This window comes from Eublepharis macularius, chromosome 4 (assembly GCF_028583425.1).
Source record: "Eublepharis macularius isolate TG4126 chromosome 4, MPM_Emac_v1.0, whole genome shotgun sequence".
NCBI classification, from domain to species: domain Eukaryota; kingdom Metazoa; phylum Chordata; class Lepidosauria; order Squamata; family Eublepharidae; genus Eublepharis; species Eublepharis macularius.
This window is the reverse complement of record NC_072793.1, coordinates 38,572,337-38,592,261: the sequence shown is the minus strand read 5'-3', so window position 1 is coordinate 38,592,261 and position 19,925 is coordinate 38,572,337. Positions and strand designations below refer to the sequence as shown.

Below are 19,925 nucleotides of genomic sequence, written 5' to 3'. Positions count from 1 at the left end.
CCTATTAGAACTATCAGAAAGTAAACACAAACACACCTATCTGGCCTTTATTATCCAGCAATTATAACTTCATAATTTAGCACTCACTGTGGCAGTTGTATACAACTATTACTGCATCCAAGAAACCAAGTGCATCACCACTGATGAAGGGACAGAGCCATATGCACAGCAGACAAGACATTCTGTACTATGATGAAAACTATACTACATAGCTCTCTATCTCCCCTTTAGCCTTAAAAAGGTATTGGGTCTTTTAGATTAGAAAAGAGGAGGAGAGCACATCACACAAAGCCCAGTTTAATTCAAAAATAGGGAAACTGTGCTTGTGGCTCTGTCCCAACGGTAAGAAAATCAGCTGGCTAGCTAAACTCCACTGCAGCACTGGAAAGAAGAAAAATAAGCAATGGTGGGAGCAATGGGGGGGGGGAGGAAGTGACATGGTTGAGTGGAGCAGGGGATGGATACTCAACCTCTGAGCAATTATTTTAAGACTAAACTATCCCACCCACCCACCCCACACACACATGATGCAAAGTAAGCAAGTAATTCTAGCAATTTATTGTCATGCTGTGGGTTCAGTATCTGGAAAATCAAACTATATAGATAGTGATAATCTATTTCCTATTGCGATTACTCTTCCATTTATGAAGTATTTTTTGGCTGCTCACTTGTAGCAAGCTTTGGCACGTTTCTACAGCAAGTAAACTTGGGTTAATTCAGCCCTGCCGTTCCCAGACAGAAGTTATCATGAGGACAAAAGTACTGCCAGGGAAGCAGAGGAAGGGAGCGGTGGGGGGGGGGGGGGGGAATGCTGCAGCCCACAGGTATTCTCACAGTCTCTCAGAACAATCGAGGTCAGAAAAACAAAATCCAGTAGTGTTTTACGTTGCAGCCTGCATTTCTTCTACTGCTTTATGACTCTTTAAAGTCATTATGATCTGTGTCTCACTTAGAAATGATTTAAGAGCCCTTAAACTAAGAAACGTGCCTGTACTGTGTCCCATTCCCCTTGACAGGAGATTAACAACTCAGTGGGAGAAACAAAAACTCGCTTGTTAGAGGGCACAAACACGACAAGTGTTCTGCTCCACAGCTCAGATGCTAAGGTAACATCAAATGAAAGGCAGTGGATGGAAACACATGAACTGTAGCTTCAGGCTGAAGTAATATCAGGTGCATCTCTACACCCTCAGGGCTCAACTCCTACACTTTTAAGTCCCTCCCATTGAAACAGCCTCCTTTAGTTTCACTTAGCAATCAAAGAGCGAACAGGTACTTCTCTCTCAACACTGACAGCAACAGTTTAAGAGCTTTGAACACCTTGGACTTCAGCTGCCAGACTCACAGGTAGGCAAACTTTAAAATCAGCAATTTTTTAAAAAAAGATTTAGAAGTAAAAACATTCATCAAAGTGAATGTATGCCAATTAGGTTTATTTATTGGGCTTCACTTGCACTTCACTATCCTTGCAAGAATTACAAGAGATTCCACAACAGATAAAGAAAAATAAAATCATTATTTTGATCTGTACTAAAAGTTCTGGGTTTATTTTATTTGTTCACTTTTCAGAACATTATTACTGGCACTTTTCAGACTGAAAACTTAATTAAGAACCTGTAATTTTTAATTTAAATGTTTGTTATGTTAGCTTCCTTATTTAACTTACATTTTGTTCTACTGCATTATTTAGCTCTCCTTAAGGATTTATATGAGCAAGATGCCAAAGACTGTCAACTTTTTTTTAACCTTGATGAAAACTGAGCAGAGTACTACAAAATTCAATTGTTGCATTTGTCAAAATTATAGCTTCAGTTGATTAAAAAGTTTCTATTTTACATATGAGTGAGGAAAGAGAATAGCTTCAATATGAATTACATGAAGGAACAGAATTTTTTTGTTAGAAATTTGAGGGCCAAATGTTTGCTTAACCGCTCTTCATGAACCTTAACATCTTTTCCCACCATCTGCTTTAAACACCTGTGACTATCTATCCTTCTGCTCTTTTCACCTTCATCCTCTGTATTATGTATAGAATCATAGTTTTAAAGTCGAGGAGGAAGGAGTAGTTAATCACTGGAAAATCCAAACTGGAATAAAACTCAAAAGTCTTGTTCTTGCAAAATGCTGGATAGGTGACAATGGCATGATTCTGAGTTATGCAATAGTGCCACATCACAATATTTTAATCACAGCTTGCCCTTCAAAATATGCTCCACCCCAGTGAGGACTCCCTGTCAGCCAGATCAATATCACCAAAAAGAATGCTGCAACAGCAACTGAGCGTGTGCGTATTAATATGCTTGTAGAAATGGCTGCACAGCCATCCATAGCAATGACCTATTAAGCAAGATAATTATACCATTGTCTGCAGTAAAGATTATTTTGAAACTGCCCCTTTCAATTTAATAAAGAACACTGTTTAGAAAACCAGTGTAACAATTACTTTTTTCCACAAGAGCAGAAATTTTCCTTATTTTTTCAGCTTGCTAATATGCTCAGATAATAGAAAACTGGTGCAGTTTTCCATCTTTAAGAAAGACAGGAAAATTGCTGTTAAATGAAATTTCATACTTCCTTGAAGAGGTGTTAATCTGTGTAGGCTACTAAGCAAAGAGGCATAACCACCCTTAGCGTAATGCAACATGACTAACAACATGGGGGGGTATCAGAAAAATCTGTTCGTTCCCATTTATCCAAAACTCATTCTGTTACATTAATTAAGCTCACATAGGGTTTCTTTACAAAAACAAAATACAATGTTCATTTTAATGTAAAAGTTTCCCAACACAATTTTAATAAATTTTTAATATCAGAGCTAGAAGCACAATTCAGATTCTATGACAACAGCCTAATCCTAGGTATGCTAACTCAGTAATTTTTGATTTTGCTACTACAGACTAACACGGCTAACTCCTCTGGATCTATAACTCAGTAATAAATCCCACTGAATGCAATGGTGCTTACTGTAAAGTAAATGCACATAGGATTACAGCCTAAAAGTTACTTTGAATGCAGTATTTGCCTTCAGTATTTGAAAACTGAGCAGTGAAACTAATAATTACAAAAACATTTGGTTAGTTGGAAAGATATCTCACAAACAAATCTAGGAAACTTGAGTTATAAGGGAGAGAACCTTTCCTCTAAAAATATTTACAAGCCTATCACATAGAATATTAGTTTTACTTTTGATACATACTAAAATGCAATAATGCACCTGAAACATACACGCAGCTCAGTAGTCTCTCTTCCTGTTCCTCAAAAGGAACTTGTGAGGTCCTGTAGTGCAAATTTTAACTTCTTTAAAAAGTGGATCCACCTCCAGATAATAAAAGAATATACCACCCAGCATATTAGCAGGACAAATGTATATTAAGTAATGAATAAATACTCTTTATTGTATCTTTGCATCTGAATACAAATTCGAACTGCTGGTGAAGATAGCTTGAACTGGATAAACCTGGGGATAGTTTGTTGTGACAACAGTAGCTTACAAGCATTATTTGCATTGAGTTGTACAAGCCAGTACAAAAGTACAACAGGTACAAACTGAACTTACCCACATTTACAAGTCTTCCATTTTGGTTATACACCATTACCCCCAAACTTGAACTGCAGGTATTTAATAATTTTCGTTTTAAAATACCCTTTTACAACAATCCTCATAATTCTTTCATAATGAGCTTGTCTGAATAAATTTGTGCAGTATGTGCATGCAGTACAAGCTCAACAGAATCTGACAAACTAAGGAACTAAAACTGCGTTTAAAATATATTCCAAACTATAATTCTATTTTAAATCATTTCTATGGCTGGAATGAAAGGATCACACACCTTAAGACCACTGAGCTTTTTCTCAAACAGCCTCCTCCTGCACTATTTTGCAAACTGTTTTTGAAACTCAGAGGGGCTTGCAAAAGCTGTTTGAAGGGTTTACAAAAACAAGGGGGAGTAAAAATCCCATTAGGGTTTATTTGGGTCACAGCCTACAACAGAAACTACCACAATGAGCCCCTTAGCTCTTGACTGAAAACAAATTAATTCAGACATAATTGGTTAAAGATATTATAAGAAAACACTAAATAAGCCCCTTCCACTAAATAAGCCCCAATATAACTTGATGCTTTAAGCTCAACTGCTTATAGTTACTTGCAGAAAAATAACTTAATTAGTCTGCTGTTAACATAGGAACAAATCAACTTAGAAACTACCAAGTTAACTGTAGGAGGAGCTTTCATAGGAGAGCACCTATATTATAAGGTGGATGAAATGTATTTGACGAAGTAGGGACACCTCAGAAATGTCACGCTACAATAAATATACTAGTCTTTAAGTGCCCTAGATCACTAATATTTTATCATTTATAATCCTACTAATCTAAATATGCCACCATTCACAATTTAAACAACAATGGTTGAAGACCATTTTGTTTGTTTCTAATATATATCCCATCAAGACTGGTTATAGACAAGTAGTATTACTGTAGTTTCGGGTAACTCTGATACAGTATGTGGTTTTGCAACAGTCATCATTTTGATAATGGTGCTTACAGTTCATGATGAAATCATCACTTTTTAGATCTCTGCCATAACACATCCTGCAAAATCATGAGAACATGACTCTGAGAGATTCTCACGCCTTCAGAATCAGTGAACATAATGGAACAAGTCAACACAAGCCCGTCAGACTTATCTGCCGAGAAAGATCACCAAACTTGTATTTTAGAAGTATCCACCTGTTTCATTTTTTTTTCAAGAGAAAGCAAGTGGATCACGTCCCTATAAAAATCAGAGCTACAATAACGTTGCAGTCTCGTAAGACCACATACTATAACTAACTGCACAACAAAAAGTGCACACAATTTCTACAGCTATTTGCCCTGATAACTCAACGTATTAACCTAGACAAAATGAGAAATTGGGGGTGGGGTGTGCCACTTTAAGCACTTAAATCCTGGATCATTATGGGGTGTTACGAGTCTTTCTCACAGGTTGGTATTAAATATTTGCTTAGGCTGCTTAAAAAGCCTGTTTGCTCTCTAGTGGAGCTAGGTCAGCTCTCCAGGATGGAGTCAATCCCACTCCACCCTACTTCTCCCCACCAAGGAATCTCTTCCTCTTTCCCCAACTGGCTGGACCGGATTGCCCTCAAGCCTCTGCTATAGCCAGGCCCTGCCTCTCTGCTCCATGTCATCCACCTACAGCTCTCTCTCCTCTGCTTTCATCTTTTCCCAGTCACATCCTGAGTGGCAGTTCCTCTGCTGTTGTTTAGTCAAGCTCTCTTTAATTAAGTCAACTGGAATAGCAGGTAATAGGCACCCCTGAACTTCAGGTCAGTTAATTAGGAATGTCTCTTCAGAGATAGTTTTCCCCCCCTTAAGGCACTCATGTTTGCAAAAAATTAAGGTTCTTCTGCATTAGCTTAACCTTCCATAGGCTTGGAATTTGTGATTGTAGAGGTGAGTAGTGAGATGACCAAGTTTGTAGATACCACTATATTATTCAGGTTGGTGAAATCTAAAGTAGATTGTGAAGGATTCTCTACAGAGCAACAAAAATGGCAAGTAAGATTCAAAAGAAGTACAATAGAAGTACAAAGTGATGCACACGAGAACAAAATCTAAACTTCACATGTAAGTTATGAGGCTTGAACTGGCTGTGACTAAATCACAAAAGAGATCTTGGATCACTGAAAATATGAACCATGTACAGAAGCTAACAAAAAGTTTAATTCCATATCAGAAATATCAGGCTGCAACATATGACTCATTCAATCTCCCCCTTACGCTGGAAGGGATATGGGAATAGAGGGACATATATGCACTGCTGGTGGGATTGTGTCTACATCAAGCAGTTTCGGTGTGATGTGTGTAAACACATTCAAGAGATGACCACCTATCAGATACCTCTTCAACCTGAAGTGATCTTGCTAAATGATTGGTCTGATGTTCCGATCCCGAAAGAAAGAAAGGCTCTAATAGCTCTACTATTGGCAGCAGGTAAATCTGTTATTGCGACAGTCTGGAAAAATGAGAAGGGCCCAATCATCTCTAACTGGTTATTGAAAATATGGGATTTATTTATTTTAGCCAAATTAACTATTATACTAAGCAACGAGGAAAACCCAGACTACAAATCTCTCTTTATTGAATTTTGGTTCCCGGTTTTAGACTTTCTGTCAAAGGATGATTATACTAAACAACTTGTTAAATCTAGAGATTGTTTTGATGTTTTACTTAGTTTGTAATTACTTGAATTTTAATGTCCAACTTTGTATACTGTTGACTGTTCTTGTACATTCTTATAGTTTAAAATAAAAAATATATTTTTTCAAAAAAAATAAAGAAATATCAGGAAAGGGATGGAAAATAAAACTACAAATATAGTCAGCCATATCCTTAATAAATATATATTATGTAGCTGCATTGCATTTATTTTTATGTAGCAGATCTATGGATATATTTCTATATATTTCTATTTTTTAAATTACTGTTTTACACACCGCACTTCTGGAATCCATTACATTAAGATGTGGTGATGGTATTTTAAAACTTAGATGGTATTTTAAAGAGTTAGACAAGTTCAGGGAAGATAATTCTATCAGTTAATCAATGGGCAAATAGAGCTTCCATGTTTAGAGGCAGTAGACCTCTGAATAGCAGATTCAATTTCCTGCTTGTACCTAGGCACTACTGGAAACAGGATACTGAACTGTCAGTCTGGTCCAGCAGGGTGGAGCTTGCTTTTTTTCCATAGTCCAGTATCCTGTTCCCAATAGCAGTCAGCCAGATGACTCTGGGAATTTCACCGGGCAACTTTTACAAAAGCACAAGTGTTTATGTCAGTTCTCACATTCTACTAGTTTTAACATTTGTATTAATTTTTGTGTTGCAGTTCCTGTGGCAAGTACTGTTGTCTCCCAACACATTCCAGGAAGAGAACTGACTTCAATCTTTCAAGAATTTCTTACTTGGGTTAGAAGAAAGCCTGGAAAACTTACTATAAAAAAATTTAGCAGAAAGATTAACCTGATAACCGAAGCAAAAAGATGAGCCTTGTCAAAGAGCGTAAGCCAAAAAAACCTCATTATATTCCAAGGCCTCCAGGAAAGCCATTTAAGTACAAGTGTTTTCAGTGTCCCTTTACTTGCAATGAGAAGTCACATCTTTTCAATCACATGAAGTATGGGCTCTGCAAAAACTCAATTACTTTAGTGTCTGAACAGGATCGTGTCCAAAGCATCAAATGTTCAAAATCTAGTTCCTTGGACCCTAAGCAGATCAATCAAGCAGAACCTGCTACCAAGCCAATTTCCACTAAACCCCTCTCAAATCTGGATTGTAAACCTCAGTACGTTTTTGCCAAAGATGATGCCAAGGAAAATATGGACATTCAAAACCAAGCAACAGGTAAACCAGTAAATGGGCAAAAACCACTGATTCAGAAGGAATTAAGTCCCATTAGCAATGAAGCAGCAAGCACAACTAACGTGCAGCCTAGTCTTGAAGACAGTGTGAGACCCTCTGCTTTTGTGCCTGTAGGAGAGCATCGACACAGTAAAGACAGTAACGATCTCTCTCAACTGTCATCTCTTTCTGATTCAAGCAAAGGCCCTCCTTTCCACACAAAGTCAGCATTTCATGCTCCAAACCACCCATGGAAAACCAGTCCAGGCCTTATCACACCAGATTTTACCCATAAAATTCCACCTGCAAAAGGATTTTCTTCCATTCCATCTTATATGCAGCCTATTATTCCAGAGTATTCACCTCCATTCTATGAGCATGGACTGGCTATCTATGCACCTTACTTCCTTCCCGGTAACTCTCAGGAATGTGAAAATTCAGTTCTCTCTGTCTACGGCTCCCAAGATCAAAGACATTTTCTTCCTCACTCTGGACCACTTCCTAAACCAATCAATCCAGCAACATATGAACACTACAGATTATTTCAGCAATATCATCCCAATCCCCCAGTACCATATGGATTTTGTAGGCCAACAGAATCAGCATTTTACAGGCTTCCACACATTGCAAGTATCAACAGAGATGCAAGTTCTCATTTAATGGAAGAAACAACCTTGCTGTACCCAGTTTCTCCAAGCCCTGCCAGGTTACATCTGTTGAATTCTCATAAAAAACCAGCTGATTATGAAAAAGAAATTCCTTTGCTGCATACCAAAGGCAATTCCAAAGAAGACCAAAATGAAAGAGAAAATGCCAAAATGAGCCCTCGTGCTGGAAGTGCAGCAACAGGGTCCCCTGAAAGACCCAGCCCAACAAACTTCACTCAGACAAGTCATGCTTGTGAAGGCTTGTTTGATCTTTCCAACAAGGCACCTTCCATTAGTATTAGCAAATATGATCAACCTCAACCAGAAGAAAATTATACAGCATTCAGACCTGTGAGGAAAAGTACCGACCAATCCACCTCGTCTTCGTCAAATGAAGAGAGAGAAAACACACCCAGAAGGTAAAACAAAAAATCTAAACTATCCCCCCCCCATTTTTTTCTTTTAAAGAAAGCAAATATGCCCTTAGGATACTTCACATGGAGACTCTCAAAGTATATTTCATTATATATTCAACTGATAGTGCACAGCATAGAATCAATTAGAAAGGGAGGGTAAAAGTGAGACAGAAACTGGAAATATAATGGGGTAGGATGATATTTTGCCTCATTTTACATTTACAGCACTATTTTATTTATATCCTGGTCTGATATATATGTTTAGCTGGAAGTCTCACTAAGTTATAAAACAGCTCACTCACAGACTGAGTCAGCCCAAGATTGCAGCAGCAATAAATATACAATTTCTCAGGGAGATAGAGCTGTCTATTTATGTTAAATTGTTGTTAATCTGTCCTGTGATAATAGGTAGAGCAATAAATAAATATTTGTTTGGAAAGATCAGAAGACAATAGAAAAGACCACCCACCTTCTAACAAACAGTGGGCTGTATAGTTTTATGTTTCACAGAAAACCTATAATGGGCCAGTTGTGTTAATGTCATTCTAAAAGCACTAGGTTATTACTTTTTTAATTAAAATATTTATATTATAACAAGTTGTAATTGAAGCAAACAATAATAACCCTCAATGAGATGTTAAAATTATTCATATTTCCTTCCCATTCTATCTCAGGAGCGTAGGGTGGGTTATAAGACTTTTATTTTATTTTATCATGACCACAATGAAGATTAAAGAAACAGACGGTATACTGCCCATGACTTATCAGGAATTAAACTCAAATTTCTCTTATATTCAAATCATACATTACTCATAGTAGCACATGTATCCCATTTGCATATTTATTCTCCAAAGCAACTCATAGTACTTTATTTTGATATCTTATGTTCAATTAAATTAGGTCATTTGTGTAGGTTTTGTTCTAACGCCATGTAAATTCTCATGAAATTGAACAGCACATGAATTCTATTAAGAATTTTATTGTGCCTAATTTCACAACTGAAAACTTTTTTCTTCTTCCTAGTGGTGATGTCAACGGTGAAAATGAAACTCTAGAGCATTCAAGTGATGGTGATGAGGATGCCCTGTCCAATTCTGATGAGGACACAGGAATAGCACCACTTAACCTTTCTAAAAAGCCAGACGCAAACAATGTACATGAGTGTTTGTTCAAAAACATTCTCCACGTGAAAAACCAGAACTTTGCAGAACTTCAGGAAATGCCTCTGAATCTCTCTGTAAAAGACAGCTGTAATTTAAAATCAGAACACCAGAACTCATCTTATGAAGTTGAAAATCTGGAACCTCTAAAAACAGAAAATGAACGTTTGGGAACGGAGATGTGCAACCTTAAAAATCCCATGGACAATAATCCCTGCAATAAGCCTCTCGTTGTGATGCAAAGGCAAGAAGTTCAGGAAATCAGGACAATTGACAATTGTGATGAGCAAAAACAAACCGCGGCTGTTGCACTCTGTCAGTTAGCTGCCTACAGTCCTAATAAAGTCCAAATGGAAAGTGCAGAAAAAGGTAATCAGGACAATTCTCAATATACAGAAATTACTCCCGAATCTTTAAATACTCAGGACAATCACTGCAGTCAAAAAGCTAAAGGACAAAAAAGGACCAATCAAAGAGAAGGGGCAAAACTGCAGCAAGGTGCAAAAAAGGTAAAAACAAATGACTGCAGTAGGGTGTTTACTCTGAGGAAGAGAAACAGGGTATCATAATATTTCACTTTCTAATGCACTACCCAAGCAGCTTTCAACTATGCTACGCTTCCACCTTTTTCAGCATTCTTATTTTTCAATACGGCTGATTTGTTTGATCCATCCAAAATGTAATATGTAACTATAAACTATCCTTTATTTTGTATTTATGTTGTAAAATAACCCAGATATTCCAAGTATAACCTGTTTTTCCTATGTGTACGTTTAAATGTAAACTGAAGCGAATGCTGTATTTCTTAAATGCACTATGGAGGGATGATTTATGTCTGCTTTTATAACCAAAGATGTAACATTTAGAAGCAAAAATGCCTTGTTCATCACATATTAGTGTCATAATATGTCTGTGACTTATTTCAGTCGTTTCTTTTTTTCTGAAGTTCTGTTATTCAGTAAGGTTGTTTTCCTCTATAATTTAACTAAGTATGAAAATCTCATATTTTTAACAGCTGTGTTCTGAAAGACAATATGCTTTGATGGGGAGAACTTCCATTAATTCTTGCTAACATTCCAATTTGTACAAATTTTACGTGACATCAAATGGTCAAACCGTTCTGCAAACCTTCTTTATGGTGTAAGCATGACTTATTACCAACTCAAAAACAAATATGAAACTGCTTTAACATTACAATTCTAAACACTGATGCAGGCTGAAATCCTACTGTGACACTAGTATAATGGGTGCCATTGTGTACACTGGCAGTGGCAAAGAAATAACACGTCACATCTTCAAAATTATTTTATTAGCTTAGCAAGACTTAGGACAAGAACATAGCAATCATTTATAATGGAAGGATTCCACGGTTATTACTGGCAATACAACATTGTCAATGAACTGTCATCTAAATGTTGCTCTACTGTCTTTGTACCTTCTTCAAAAAATGATTATTTAAAAAACACTTTAATACGTTTAATTTAAAGTCCTGGAGTTCAGATTTTCAAAGTATTTCCAAATGTTAAAGACAGGGAGCAGTGTTCCAATACACATGGTCTCTTGCTTGCTGGACAGCATCTTTGGAATCAGACACCCAGACTCTTATTTATTTTATTCCCTATTAAGAAGCAGCACTGCTGGTGAAGGTTTTATAGCTATTGCTGGCATCCGTACTAATTTTAAAGCACTAAACAGTGGCACGCTACTTTTTTTCTTTTGTAAACTTTCTGAAAGCATTTTTCTATTACATTTTGCAATAAATGTTGTATATTATACTTGCAAAATAATCATTACAGTATAAATAAAACTGTTTATGTTGTGCTTGTCTTATGCATCTTGCAGAGAAAAATAAAATCCACATTTGATTATAAAGACAAAACTAGTTTACTAGTATCAACCATTTATTAATCATATTCCCGAGAGAGCTACAAGCTTGTGAATCTTTTGCAAATATTGGGAAGGATTGTAACCAGCTTTTCCACATAATCCTGCCCAATTCCCCTCCTTACTACAACCTCTGTTTCATATGGCTTTTGTCCATGCAGGTCCCATGATCCCAAGAACAATCTCTCTGAGTAGTCAAAGGGGACCATTCATCCCATGGTCCCATGGGTGCCATAATGGCTTGGAGACTAAGTTTCAAGTCCAGGATATTTATCAAATTTATAGGATTGCTGCCAATGGGATAAGGAAATGCTTTGGACTTTATGAAGAAGTTGACAAGGAAGCAGCAGCACATCTGGCAACCACAAGAATATGACTGCAGGAAACTGAAAAGTCAACGAGTATGGCAAACTTGCAAGCCTACAAAATGAAGGGAATGTTTCCAACAGTTACAGCAAGTTATGGGATGTAAAGAGGTTTTGACAGAACAATTAGGAGTGTATCTTTCCATCTTACCCTGGATAGTCCCAGGAAAAAATGTCAGCGAGACATAAAAGTGATAGAAAAGTAGAAGTGTACATTTAATTAGCATGTAAGATATTCCCCAGGGAAACATCCAAAGCCTTTTATTAATCTGTTTGGTCACTTCATCATTCAATTTTGCATTATGAAACATATACAGGACCTAGTCAAATCACAAGAAACTTACCATCCGAGAGACGGGAAGGTAGTAGCAACCCTCTTCTTCCTAATTCAGCTAAAGCCAAACATCCACCATGCCAAGCATTGTCAGTTTCCTGGAAACTATAATTTTAGAAAACAGAAAGAATGCATTCAAGTCAACAGTTCTGATTTTCAACGTAAGTATCATCCATTACTGTCAATGTGTTCTCTAAGAAAGTTTTATACTGAGCTCAATTCCTCTGCAGCTGAGCACAGGATCAAGTTCAAGGCTCTCGGGTTTTCTTCAAGTGCCCAAAAGTGACCTGAAGCCACTAACAGAAATGACCCACCCTCAGCCATAGCCTGTGCTACTCTTTCTTCCCCTCTTTCCCCCCCCCCCCAAGACAAATGGCTCTTAAAATATGTATATTCACTAGTAAATGCAACAAGCATTATACAAGTCTGAAGTAGTCATCTAAATTCACAAAGAAGAAGATGTGCATCACAGACTAAGGACTGCAAGCAATCCATAACAGGAATAGCAAGTTCAAACTCTCTAGGGGTACTGTTAGACCGAAAGAGCTTACGCAATATATGAGGGTACAACAAATCAATCATAGTCTTTCAAAACATGACAATATAAACACTTTAAAAATCATTTTAGTTAAATGCAAACAGTGAATAAACAAATCCCAGGGTGCATTTGAAGTCTTAATGCCCTTATTTGAAAAAAGAACAACTTGAACTATGGAGAAATAGGTGAACCACCAGTAAGAAATAGACTGGTTCAGGAGATTTGTAAAAACTTTATTAATAGAATATGCTATTTGTAAAAAGTACAAGAACTATATAAAGCACATTGTACCAAAGAGAGCCATCATTATAGCCTCTTATCCTTGGTCACTTTGAAACCTTTCTCAGAATTGTCCTCTCTACTACTGCTTATTTTTTCAGAAGGAAGGTAATTCAGTCCCTAAAGGTTTTGGTTCCCCTTTTCTGCACTTTTTCCAGCTCTGGGATAGAATACTCATTTAATGTTTAAAAGATGGTTTACCTCTTCTTCTTCTTTCAATACAAAGGATTAGACCTGCACACAGGGGCGGTGCCAGGGTTTCTGGCACCTGTGGCTGCCCCTATGCGCACGTGCACAGAGAGAGCGCGCACGCGCCCCTATACTGCATCATGACATCACTGCATGATGATGTCATCGTGCAGCAAGCACCCCATTGGCCGGCGGGCTGCTGGGACAGAGCGCAGAGGCTGCCCGCACTCCCAGTTGGGCATGGCAGGTGGCTGGGCAGGTTCCGCACGCCGCCCCGGACAACTGCCGCGCCTGGCCCGCAGCTGTCGCACCCTCCGGCGCCCCCTCCAGCACTCGAGGTGGGGGCTGGGCGTGCCTCAGTGGGCATGCTGGCCCTGCCTGCACACCAGTTCCTAAATCTATAGTTAGACCGAAGGGCTATAATTAAGGAATGATTTTCTCAGGATATTCTGGGATAAAGTGAAAGGAGAGAAACTAAGTCACATTTGGGATGATGGAATCATAGAATAATAATGTATAACAAGGACCAGAAATAAATGATTTCCCCACAAACTAGATAATTATTACGATTTTTAAAAAATCTATTATTTTATTTCTTTATGCAGTCTTTATAAATGTTACAAGGATGATAATATTTCCATGGTATTTAATTGAATACATGGTATTCCCATGTTTATCCTGGTGTTTTAAATGAAAAATTTCTATCCTTTAAATGCTAGCCATCTATTGCAGAAATATTTTAAAGACGACATTTGCCAACCTATCCAAGAGCTGGGTGTATTTCAGCATTACAGTGGGCAATATCCTTCCATCCGTGTGCAGAAAGGCACTACAGAGTTTCCCATGTCCCTCTGCATTGTTGCAGAGGACTGCGTGCTTCCCCATGTTCCCAGAGAGATCATTCCTGGGATCACAAGATCCCTGAAGGAGAACAGCTACGAGGGCTGGTAGGTTGGAGTGAATAAGGTTAAGGGGATGAAACTGTTCCCTCCCACTCAAGGGAACTGAGCTTGCAGTAGATGGAGGAATGATTTCAACTTGTCTTTCCATGTCTCAGACCCATCCACCAAACCTGCAAGGCTGTTTCCCCTCTGGAGGCCTGTGACCCTGGGAGTGATCATTTCCATGGTTAGAAAGCCCTGCAGTAATGCAGAGGAATACAGGAAAGCTACATCTTCCATAAACGGAAAGGATACGGCCCAGTTTGTACAAAATCTCAGGAATGTTTTATACAAAGTAATGAAATTACCTGAAGCAGTCTAAAACAGATCCAACCACATCATCAGCTAGCTCTTTTGGAAGCCTTCCAGTCAGTCTACCAATTCTGCAAAATGCAAAAACAGTTCAGAAGATTGAGATTCAACAATGCACATCAGTATGTCATTCTATAAACACAGTACCCATGCAAAATCTATTAGATACATTTTGGAGTTCTCTTAAAAACAATGCGCTGGCTCATTCAACATGACCACTTGCATTATATTTTAAAGGCAGAGGAGCAGCAGAATTGAACAGGGGAATCAGTGCTAACTCTGCAGTAGGATAGTGAGGTCCCCTCTACTAACTTAGCAGGTGTTTCAGAGGGAGCAGTGGGCACTCCCACTCTTGTTCATGTGCGCACACCAGCAAGCGTACTCTCACAGCACCAGTTGATAGCATCACTTCCGACATGAGCCAGAAGTAATGGCATTGTGCCAGTATTTTCATTGTTATGGGTTGATTTGTAAAGAATCGCCCTGGTGTGATGCTGTTACTTTCAGTCATGCCAGAAGTGACACCATGGGCCAGGGACATTGGCACCCATTTCCCCAGCCTACCTCCCATTGGCACACAATTTCTGAGCAGCCTGTCACCTCCCACCTATTGCCAGCAATCAGCAGGCAGAGGCAGGAATCCCCAAGGGATGTTTAACCACCACTGGGTACCTGGAAACCCTATTCTGGTGTGTCAATGATAAAGGAGAGAAAAAATGGGGGGGAAAATCAGAAGTACATCAGCATCAAATGCTAGATTCTAGAATTGCTCTTAGCAATTACAATCTTGTGCTACCATTGTAGGTTTAAACAATCCAGGGACATTTCACTGGGACTATGTTCAGTTATGTGGCAATAAGAAACTCTTCTGCCAGGAAACTCTCCTGGCCGCAGGTCTTCATTTGGAAATATTTATAAATCAAACTGTATAAAGTTCATTTAATCTGAGGTCGCTTACCCTTTGGCTGCAGACCATCTGACAACAGTGTCTTTGTCTTTCAGTCCAATCAGCAATTGTTCTGTAAAACATATTTTAAAATACAATGCATAATACAACTCAAAGGCTACAGAGCATCTAGATTGTTAACTTTGGACTTAAGTTTGTCAAAAACCCTTCATAGTTGAGGACTCTTTCTGTGGGGAAAGGCAGCTGCTGTCTCCAAGTACTCTACTAGCTGTAGCTACATCAAGAGATATCTTCATCCCCATCTAATAAAAAGGGATAGTAATAATGTCTTGCTCATGAGGTGGCATAAGGAGGGTAACTCCAGAGAGAGAGAGTCATGTTAGTCTAATGCAGAAAAACAAAACAGAAGTCCAACAGAAGTTGTGACCTCTGAAAGCCAACACAGGAATAAATATTGTTAGTCTTTAAGGTGCCACGGGAGTTCTATTTTGTTTTTAAAAGGAGGGGAATGCAGTCTGATGTGCACACCATTTTAAAAGATGGGAGATCACGCTCATTCATCATGATGCAGAGATGGGGCTGCCAAGCCCCTGGTGGGGGTGGGGTATCCCCCACCCCCATGTCCCATTGCATGCCATGGCTTGGAGCAGTGACAGGAGAATTTTTTTTAAATGCAGCCTAAGGTATTTACCAGAAGTTACAGAGGGTAGCTATAAGGAATCGCCAGAAACTCTTTATGGTTTTACCATAGTTTCCAGTAATTCCCAGATCTACCCTTTGTTACTTCCAGTAAGAACTTTTGGTAAGTACAAGAGGCTCCAGGTTAAAAAAAAATCTCCTACACCTCTGCTCTCTCCATAATCCTCTCTGCCTGGCAGCTTTATACAAGGAGAGATTTGTAATGCAACTCAATTCATAAGCAACAACTAACAGGTATAATCACATTCAAAAGAGAAGCGGTATTTATCACTCATGTATGCTGGAGCAAGCATACATAATGCTGGGGAAGCATTATCTTTCAACAGCTGGACAGCTCGCCTCCCCACTCCCAGTCTATCCACTACTGTGTAAATCACTTTATCCAAAGGGCCCAGTTGCTACCTCTTGCCTATATAAATCATGTGGGTTAAGTTATCAGACACCGAGGGCTTATTTGCACTTGAGACTTAGCCTTAAGCAGTGGTTCAGTCACCTCAGTTCCAGCAAATCCTTAATTTCTTGCAATTTGCATTTAATTAGGCATGTGTGAATTAACTTCCTGTTTCACTTAATTCAAGGAAGACAGAGATGCCTGCATTCTGCTGCTGAGATTTCACTGGATCAGAGAGTTTGAGCTAAAGGCGCTGTTTCCGCCCTCTGCCCTTAATTTGTGGATATCAGGCATAAGTTACAGATGACAAATACCATCTTAATTTATAAAAACTAGGTATGGGTAGATTACATTTCTATAAAAGCATCAAATCAAAGATTTTAATGCTCACATGAAAACAAGATAATTACAACCTTGCAAGCAATTAGTCAAGAGTAGCCCCTTGACTTCAATGGAATGACTACAGAAGCTTTAAAATCTAAGAATGGTTACTTCTGTAAAACAAACTTTATACTAGTTTTAAACTGTCATCCCTCATGTACTACACGGCATCCGGACTCTCATGCTGACAATACCAGACACTCTTACAAAAAGAGTTTCCTTGAACAACTGGGGGGGAAGTTATGGCATCAATAATTGTTTAAATGAATCACGGGGAAAAAATCCTGGCACCTGTTACATGCTACAGCAAGTTGTTATATTAGTCTAAGAAAAAGGCCCATAAGACTAGATGACATTTGACTGCATCAGAATTTATTCACAGAATTCAAACACATTTTCAATTCCCATAAGTCTTGTGCCACTCATATGTTTGATGTTCTTTTACCAATAAAAAATAGACTCATTTCCTGAAACCATTTGCAAGCTTGCATTTCAGAATTAGTAGTAAGGAAGAAGTGGAACCTTATTAAGTAAATGAAAAAACTATGTTCACAGTGGCCATGGCAGCAGACCTTATGTTGCTTTCTATTTGGAGCCAACACACCTACAACATTTTCAACCTCTCCTGAGATATCATATTCTTCTTCCTCATCATCCTGCTCAGTTGCCGTTGTTGTTTTCTGTGCAACAGAATCCTCAACAGAAAACTGCAAGTTCGCAGCTAAAGATCGGAAGCCCCGCTGATACCTAAAAAGAGAAATATACATCTTTATTACATCCCAACTCAAAAAGTTTCTTGTATGTGATAATGTACACTCTTCAAAACACTTGGAAAGTGTAAGAATGTCTCTTCTATACAGAGAAATACCTGATACAGAAAGATGATTTGTAAACATAGGTCAGAACAAACTTCCTCAAGGAAACTGCCTACTGCTCAGTGATCAACTAAGTATTCCCAAAACAATACTGTACAGCAGGGCTTTTTTTCAGCAGGAACGTGGTGGAACGGAGTTCCGGAACCTCTTGAAAATGGTCACATGGCTGGTGGCCCCGCCCCCTGATCTCCAGACAGAGGGGAATTTAGATTGCCCTCTGCGCCGCGCAGAGGGCAATCTAAACTCCCCTCTGTCTGGAGATCAGGGGGCGGGGCCACCAGCCATGTGACCATTTTCAAGAGGTTCCGGAACTCCGTTCCACCACGTTCCTGCTGAAAAAAAGCCCTGCTGTACACACAAGCACTGATAGTTGGCTGGCATAAATTTCAAAGGGTTTTCTCCTGCGAATCTAGAGTTATAAGCCACTTTGTTGGCCTGCATGTGAAAAAGTTATCAAAACATAAATAAAAGCACTGTACAAGCAGTATTTAACCAATATTTCAAATGAGTATCCCACTTATTTTGTTTATTATAATCGGTAAAGCAGGGATGGTTCTAAGTTGTGAGGATCCTTGGCAAGATACAGTCATGTGGACCCTTCAGGATAGCAGCAAGAACCAATCCGTTTGGGGGGCCACTACCATGACTGCCCAAAGAAAGAGGGAAGGATGAAGTAAGTACAGCTGCTTGCTGCCTTGCCTTCTGGGAAAGAAGAAGAGCCATGCAAAACTGCAACCAAGGGCAGAAATAACATACAAACCAAAAGGGAAAATAGAGAAGTTATAGGGAGAAAAGCCCACTCCATTCAAGTGGGGCCAGCTCAGCCTATCGTTATTGCTGTCTAGACAGAGAAGTCAAATGATGCAGAACAAATGGTAGGCGAGGGGGGTAACAATGGGCATTCTGGAGCCCTGGAAACTGCTCACTGAGACTGATTCCTGATGCTGATCCCACTACAAATCTTTCAAATTAATGCAACATATTGTTAGTTCATGTCAGCATTAGCCAGGACCCAATGAATTCAGACATACTCAATGGCTTGGGAGTGCCCTGTAATGGATTTTTTAAAACCTTTTCTTTTGAATGACAGAACCCACCCCATCTCAGCCATAACATAAAGTACATTTGAACCTTCCAGTGATTTCAAGGATGTGGCAAAGGAGAAAAGCTCCTGTCTTTTCTCCCAAAAAAACAAAAACAAACCTCCTTTGGGCATGCAGAACTAGTTGTACTGTTCTTTAGATCCAGACCACAAAATAAAAATAAATCAACATTCTTCATATTAAAGACCACCTTATTTTTGAGCTGCACACATCAGAACAACAAAAAATATATATAAAGGAACAAAAATGTAATTCAGGCTGTAAAAGTAGTACTTTGAGTGCAAAGTAAGAAGATCATGTTCTGCAACAAGGAAGAATTGTTTTAAGTCAACTGTGGCATTTAGTAGGGGTGTGCACCCCCCTCCCCAAATCTGGGTGATCCAGATCCGGGTTTCAGGCATACAATAAAAAATGTTGGTATCCTGAAAACTGGGTCAGATTATCTAATCCAGCTAGAGAACCCCAAATCTATCCCAACACCTTGTGACTGTTGACTAAAGATCCCCAAAATTTCAAGAAGATTGGTCCCCAGGGTCCAATTCTGTGGGCCCCTGAACAATCCACCTTCAGCTATTCTCCATTGTTTCCTATGGGGGAAACTTTTCCAAGGCTTTCCAGAAAAAGGGAAACCTAAAGGAAAGACAGGTTCTGGCCAAAAGCCTGTACCAAATGCAAGATCCCAGTCCTATGCAAGCTGAACCAACAAAGTCCAAGTGAACCAATGTCAAACCAGAGAACCCCAAAGTGAAGAAAGGGAGGGCTTGCAGGAGCCGTGGAGTTTAAAAGACAGCCGCCACTGGCATGAAGGGCTCTCTTGGAGCTTGGGAAGGGGTGTGGGGGTGGGATGGGAATATTGAACTTACAATTTTTTTTGAATAAGTAGAAATACGTGAGAGATTGAACATTTTATAAAACTCGACTGAACACATGGAGACACCAAGGAGTAGCATGCAGCATGGAGGAGGACTGCATGGGATAGGGGAATTTCTGAAAATTGCCCCTTCCCTTGAGCATGGATGTTCTCAATGGACTCAATCCCTATGTTATGCTGCTGTGCATGGCTCTGAGCACTCAGATTTATACCAGTACATTTTCCAGTAGAT

The 19,925-nt window shown here is 39.0% G+C and overlaps 2 protein-coding genes across 3 annotated transcripts in view; one reads left to right on the top strand and one right to left on the bottom strand.

The window, feature by feature from the left end:
* The window catches only part of TBCD (tubulin folding cofactor D), a 202,975-nt gene that overhangs the window by 149,336 nt on the left and 33,714 nt on the right, over positions 1–19,925 (bottom strand). The window contains exons 11-14 of the mRNA XM_054978807.1: positions 17,449–17,591; positions 15,425–15,485; positions 14,463–14,537; positions 12,218–12,312 (exon numbers count right to left, since the gene is read on the bottom strand). Of these exons, the coding sequence (XP_054834782.1) occupies positions 12,218–12,312; positions 14,463–14,537; positions 15,425–15,485; positions 17,449–17,591 (374 nt within the window). The remainder of the gene's footprint in view (positions 1–12,217; positions 12,313–14,462; positions 14,538–15,424; positions 15,486–17,448; positions 17,592–19,925) is intronic.
* On the top strand, positions 1,260–11,497 carry ZNF750 (zinc finger protein 750). 2 transcript variants are annotated; one of them, XM_054978805.1, is made up of 3 exons: positions 1,260–1,347; positions 6,890–8,467; positions 9,488–11,497. In XM_054978805.1, the coding sequence occupies exons 2-3, from the start codon at positions 7,044–7,046 to the stop codon at positions 10,191–10,193; spliced, it is 2,130 nt and encodes a 709-aa protein (XP_054834780.1). In that variant the 5' UTR covers positions 1,260–1,347; positions 6,890–7,043; the 3' UTR covers positions 10,194–11,497. The 2 variants fall into 2 exon arrangements, with proteins under 2 accessions (XP_054834780.1, XP_054834781.1); XM_054978806.1 differs by lacking the exon at positions 1,260–1,347 and adding an exon at positions 5,943–5,994.

Coding starts and splice junctions, on each gene's coding strand:
- ZNF750 (XM_054978805.1), top strand. CDS start 7,044: ATGAGCCTTGTCAAAGAGCGTAAGCCAAAAAAACCTCATTATATTCCA. Junction 8,468..9,487: donor AGAGAAAACACACCCAGAAG/GTAAAACAAAAA, acceptor TCTTCTTCCTAG/TGGTGATGTCAACGGTGAAA.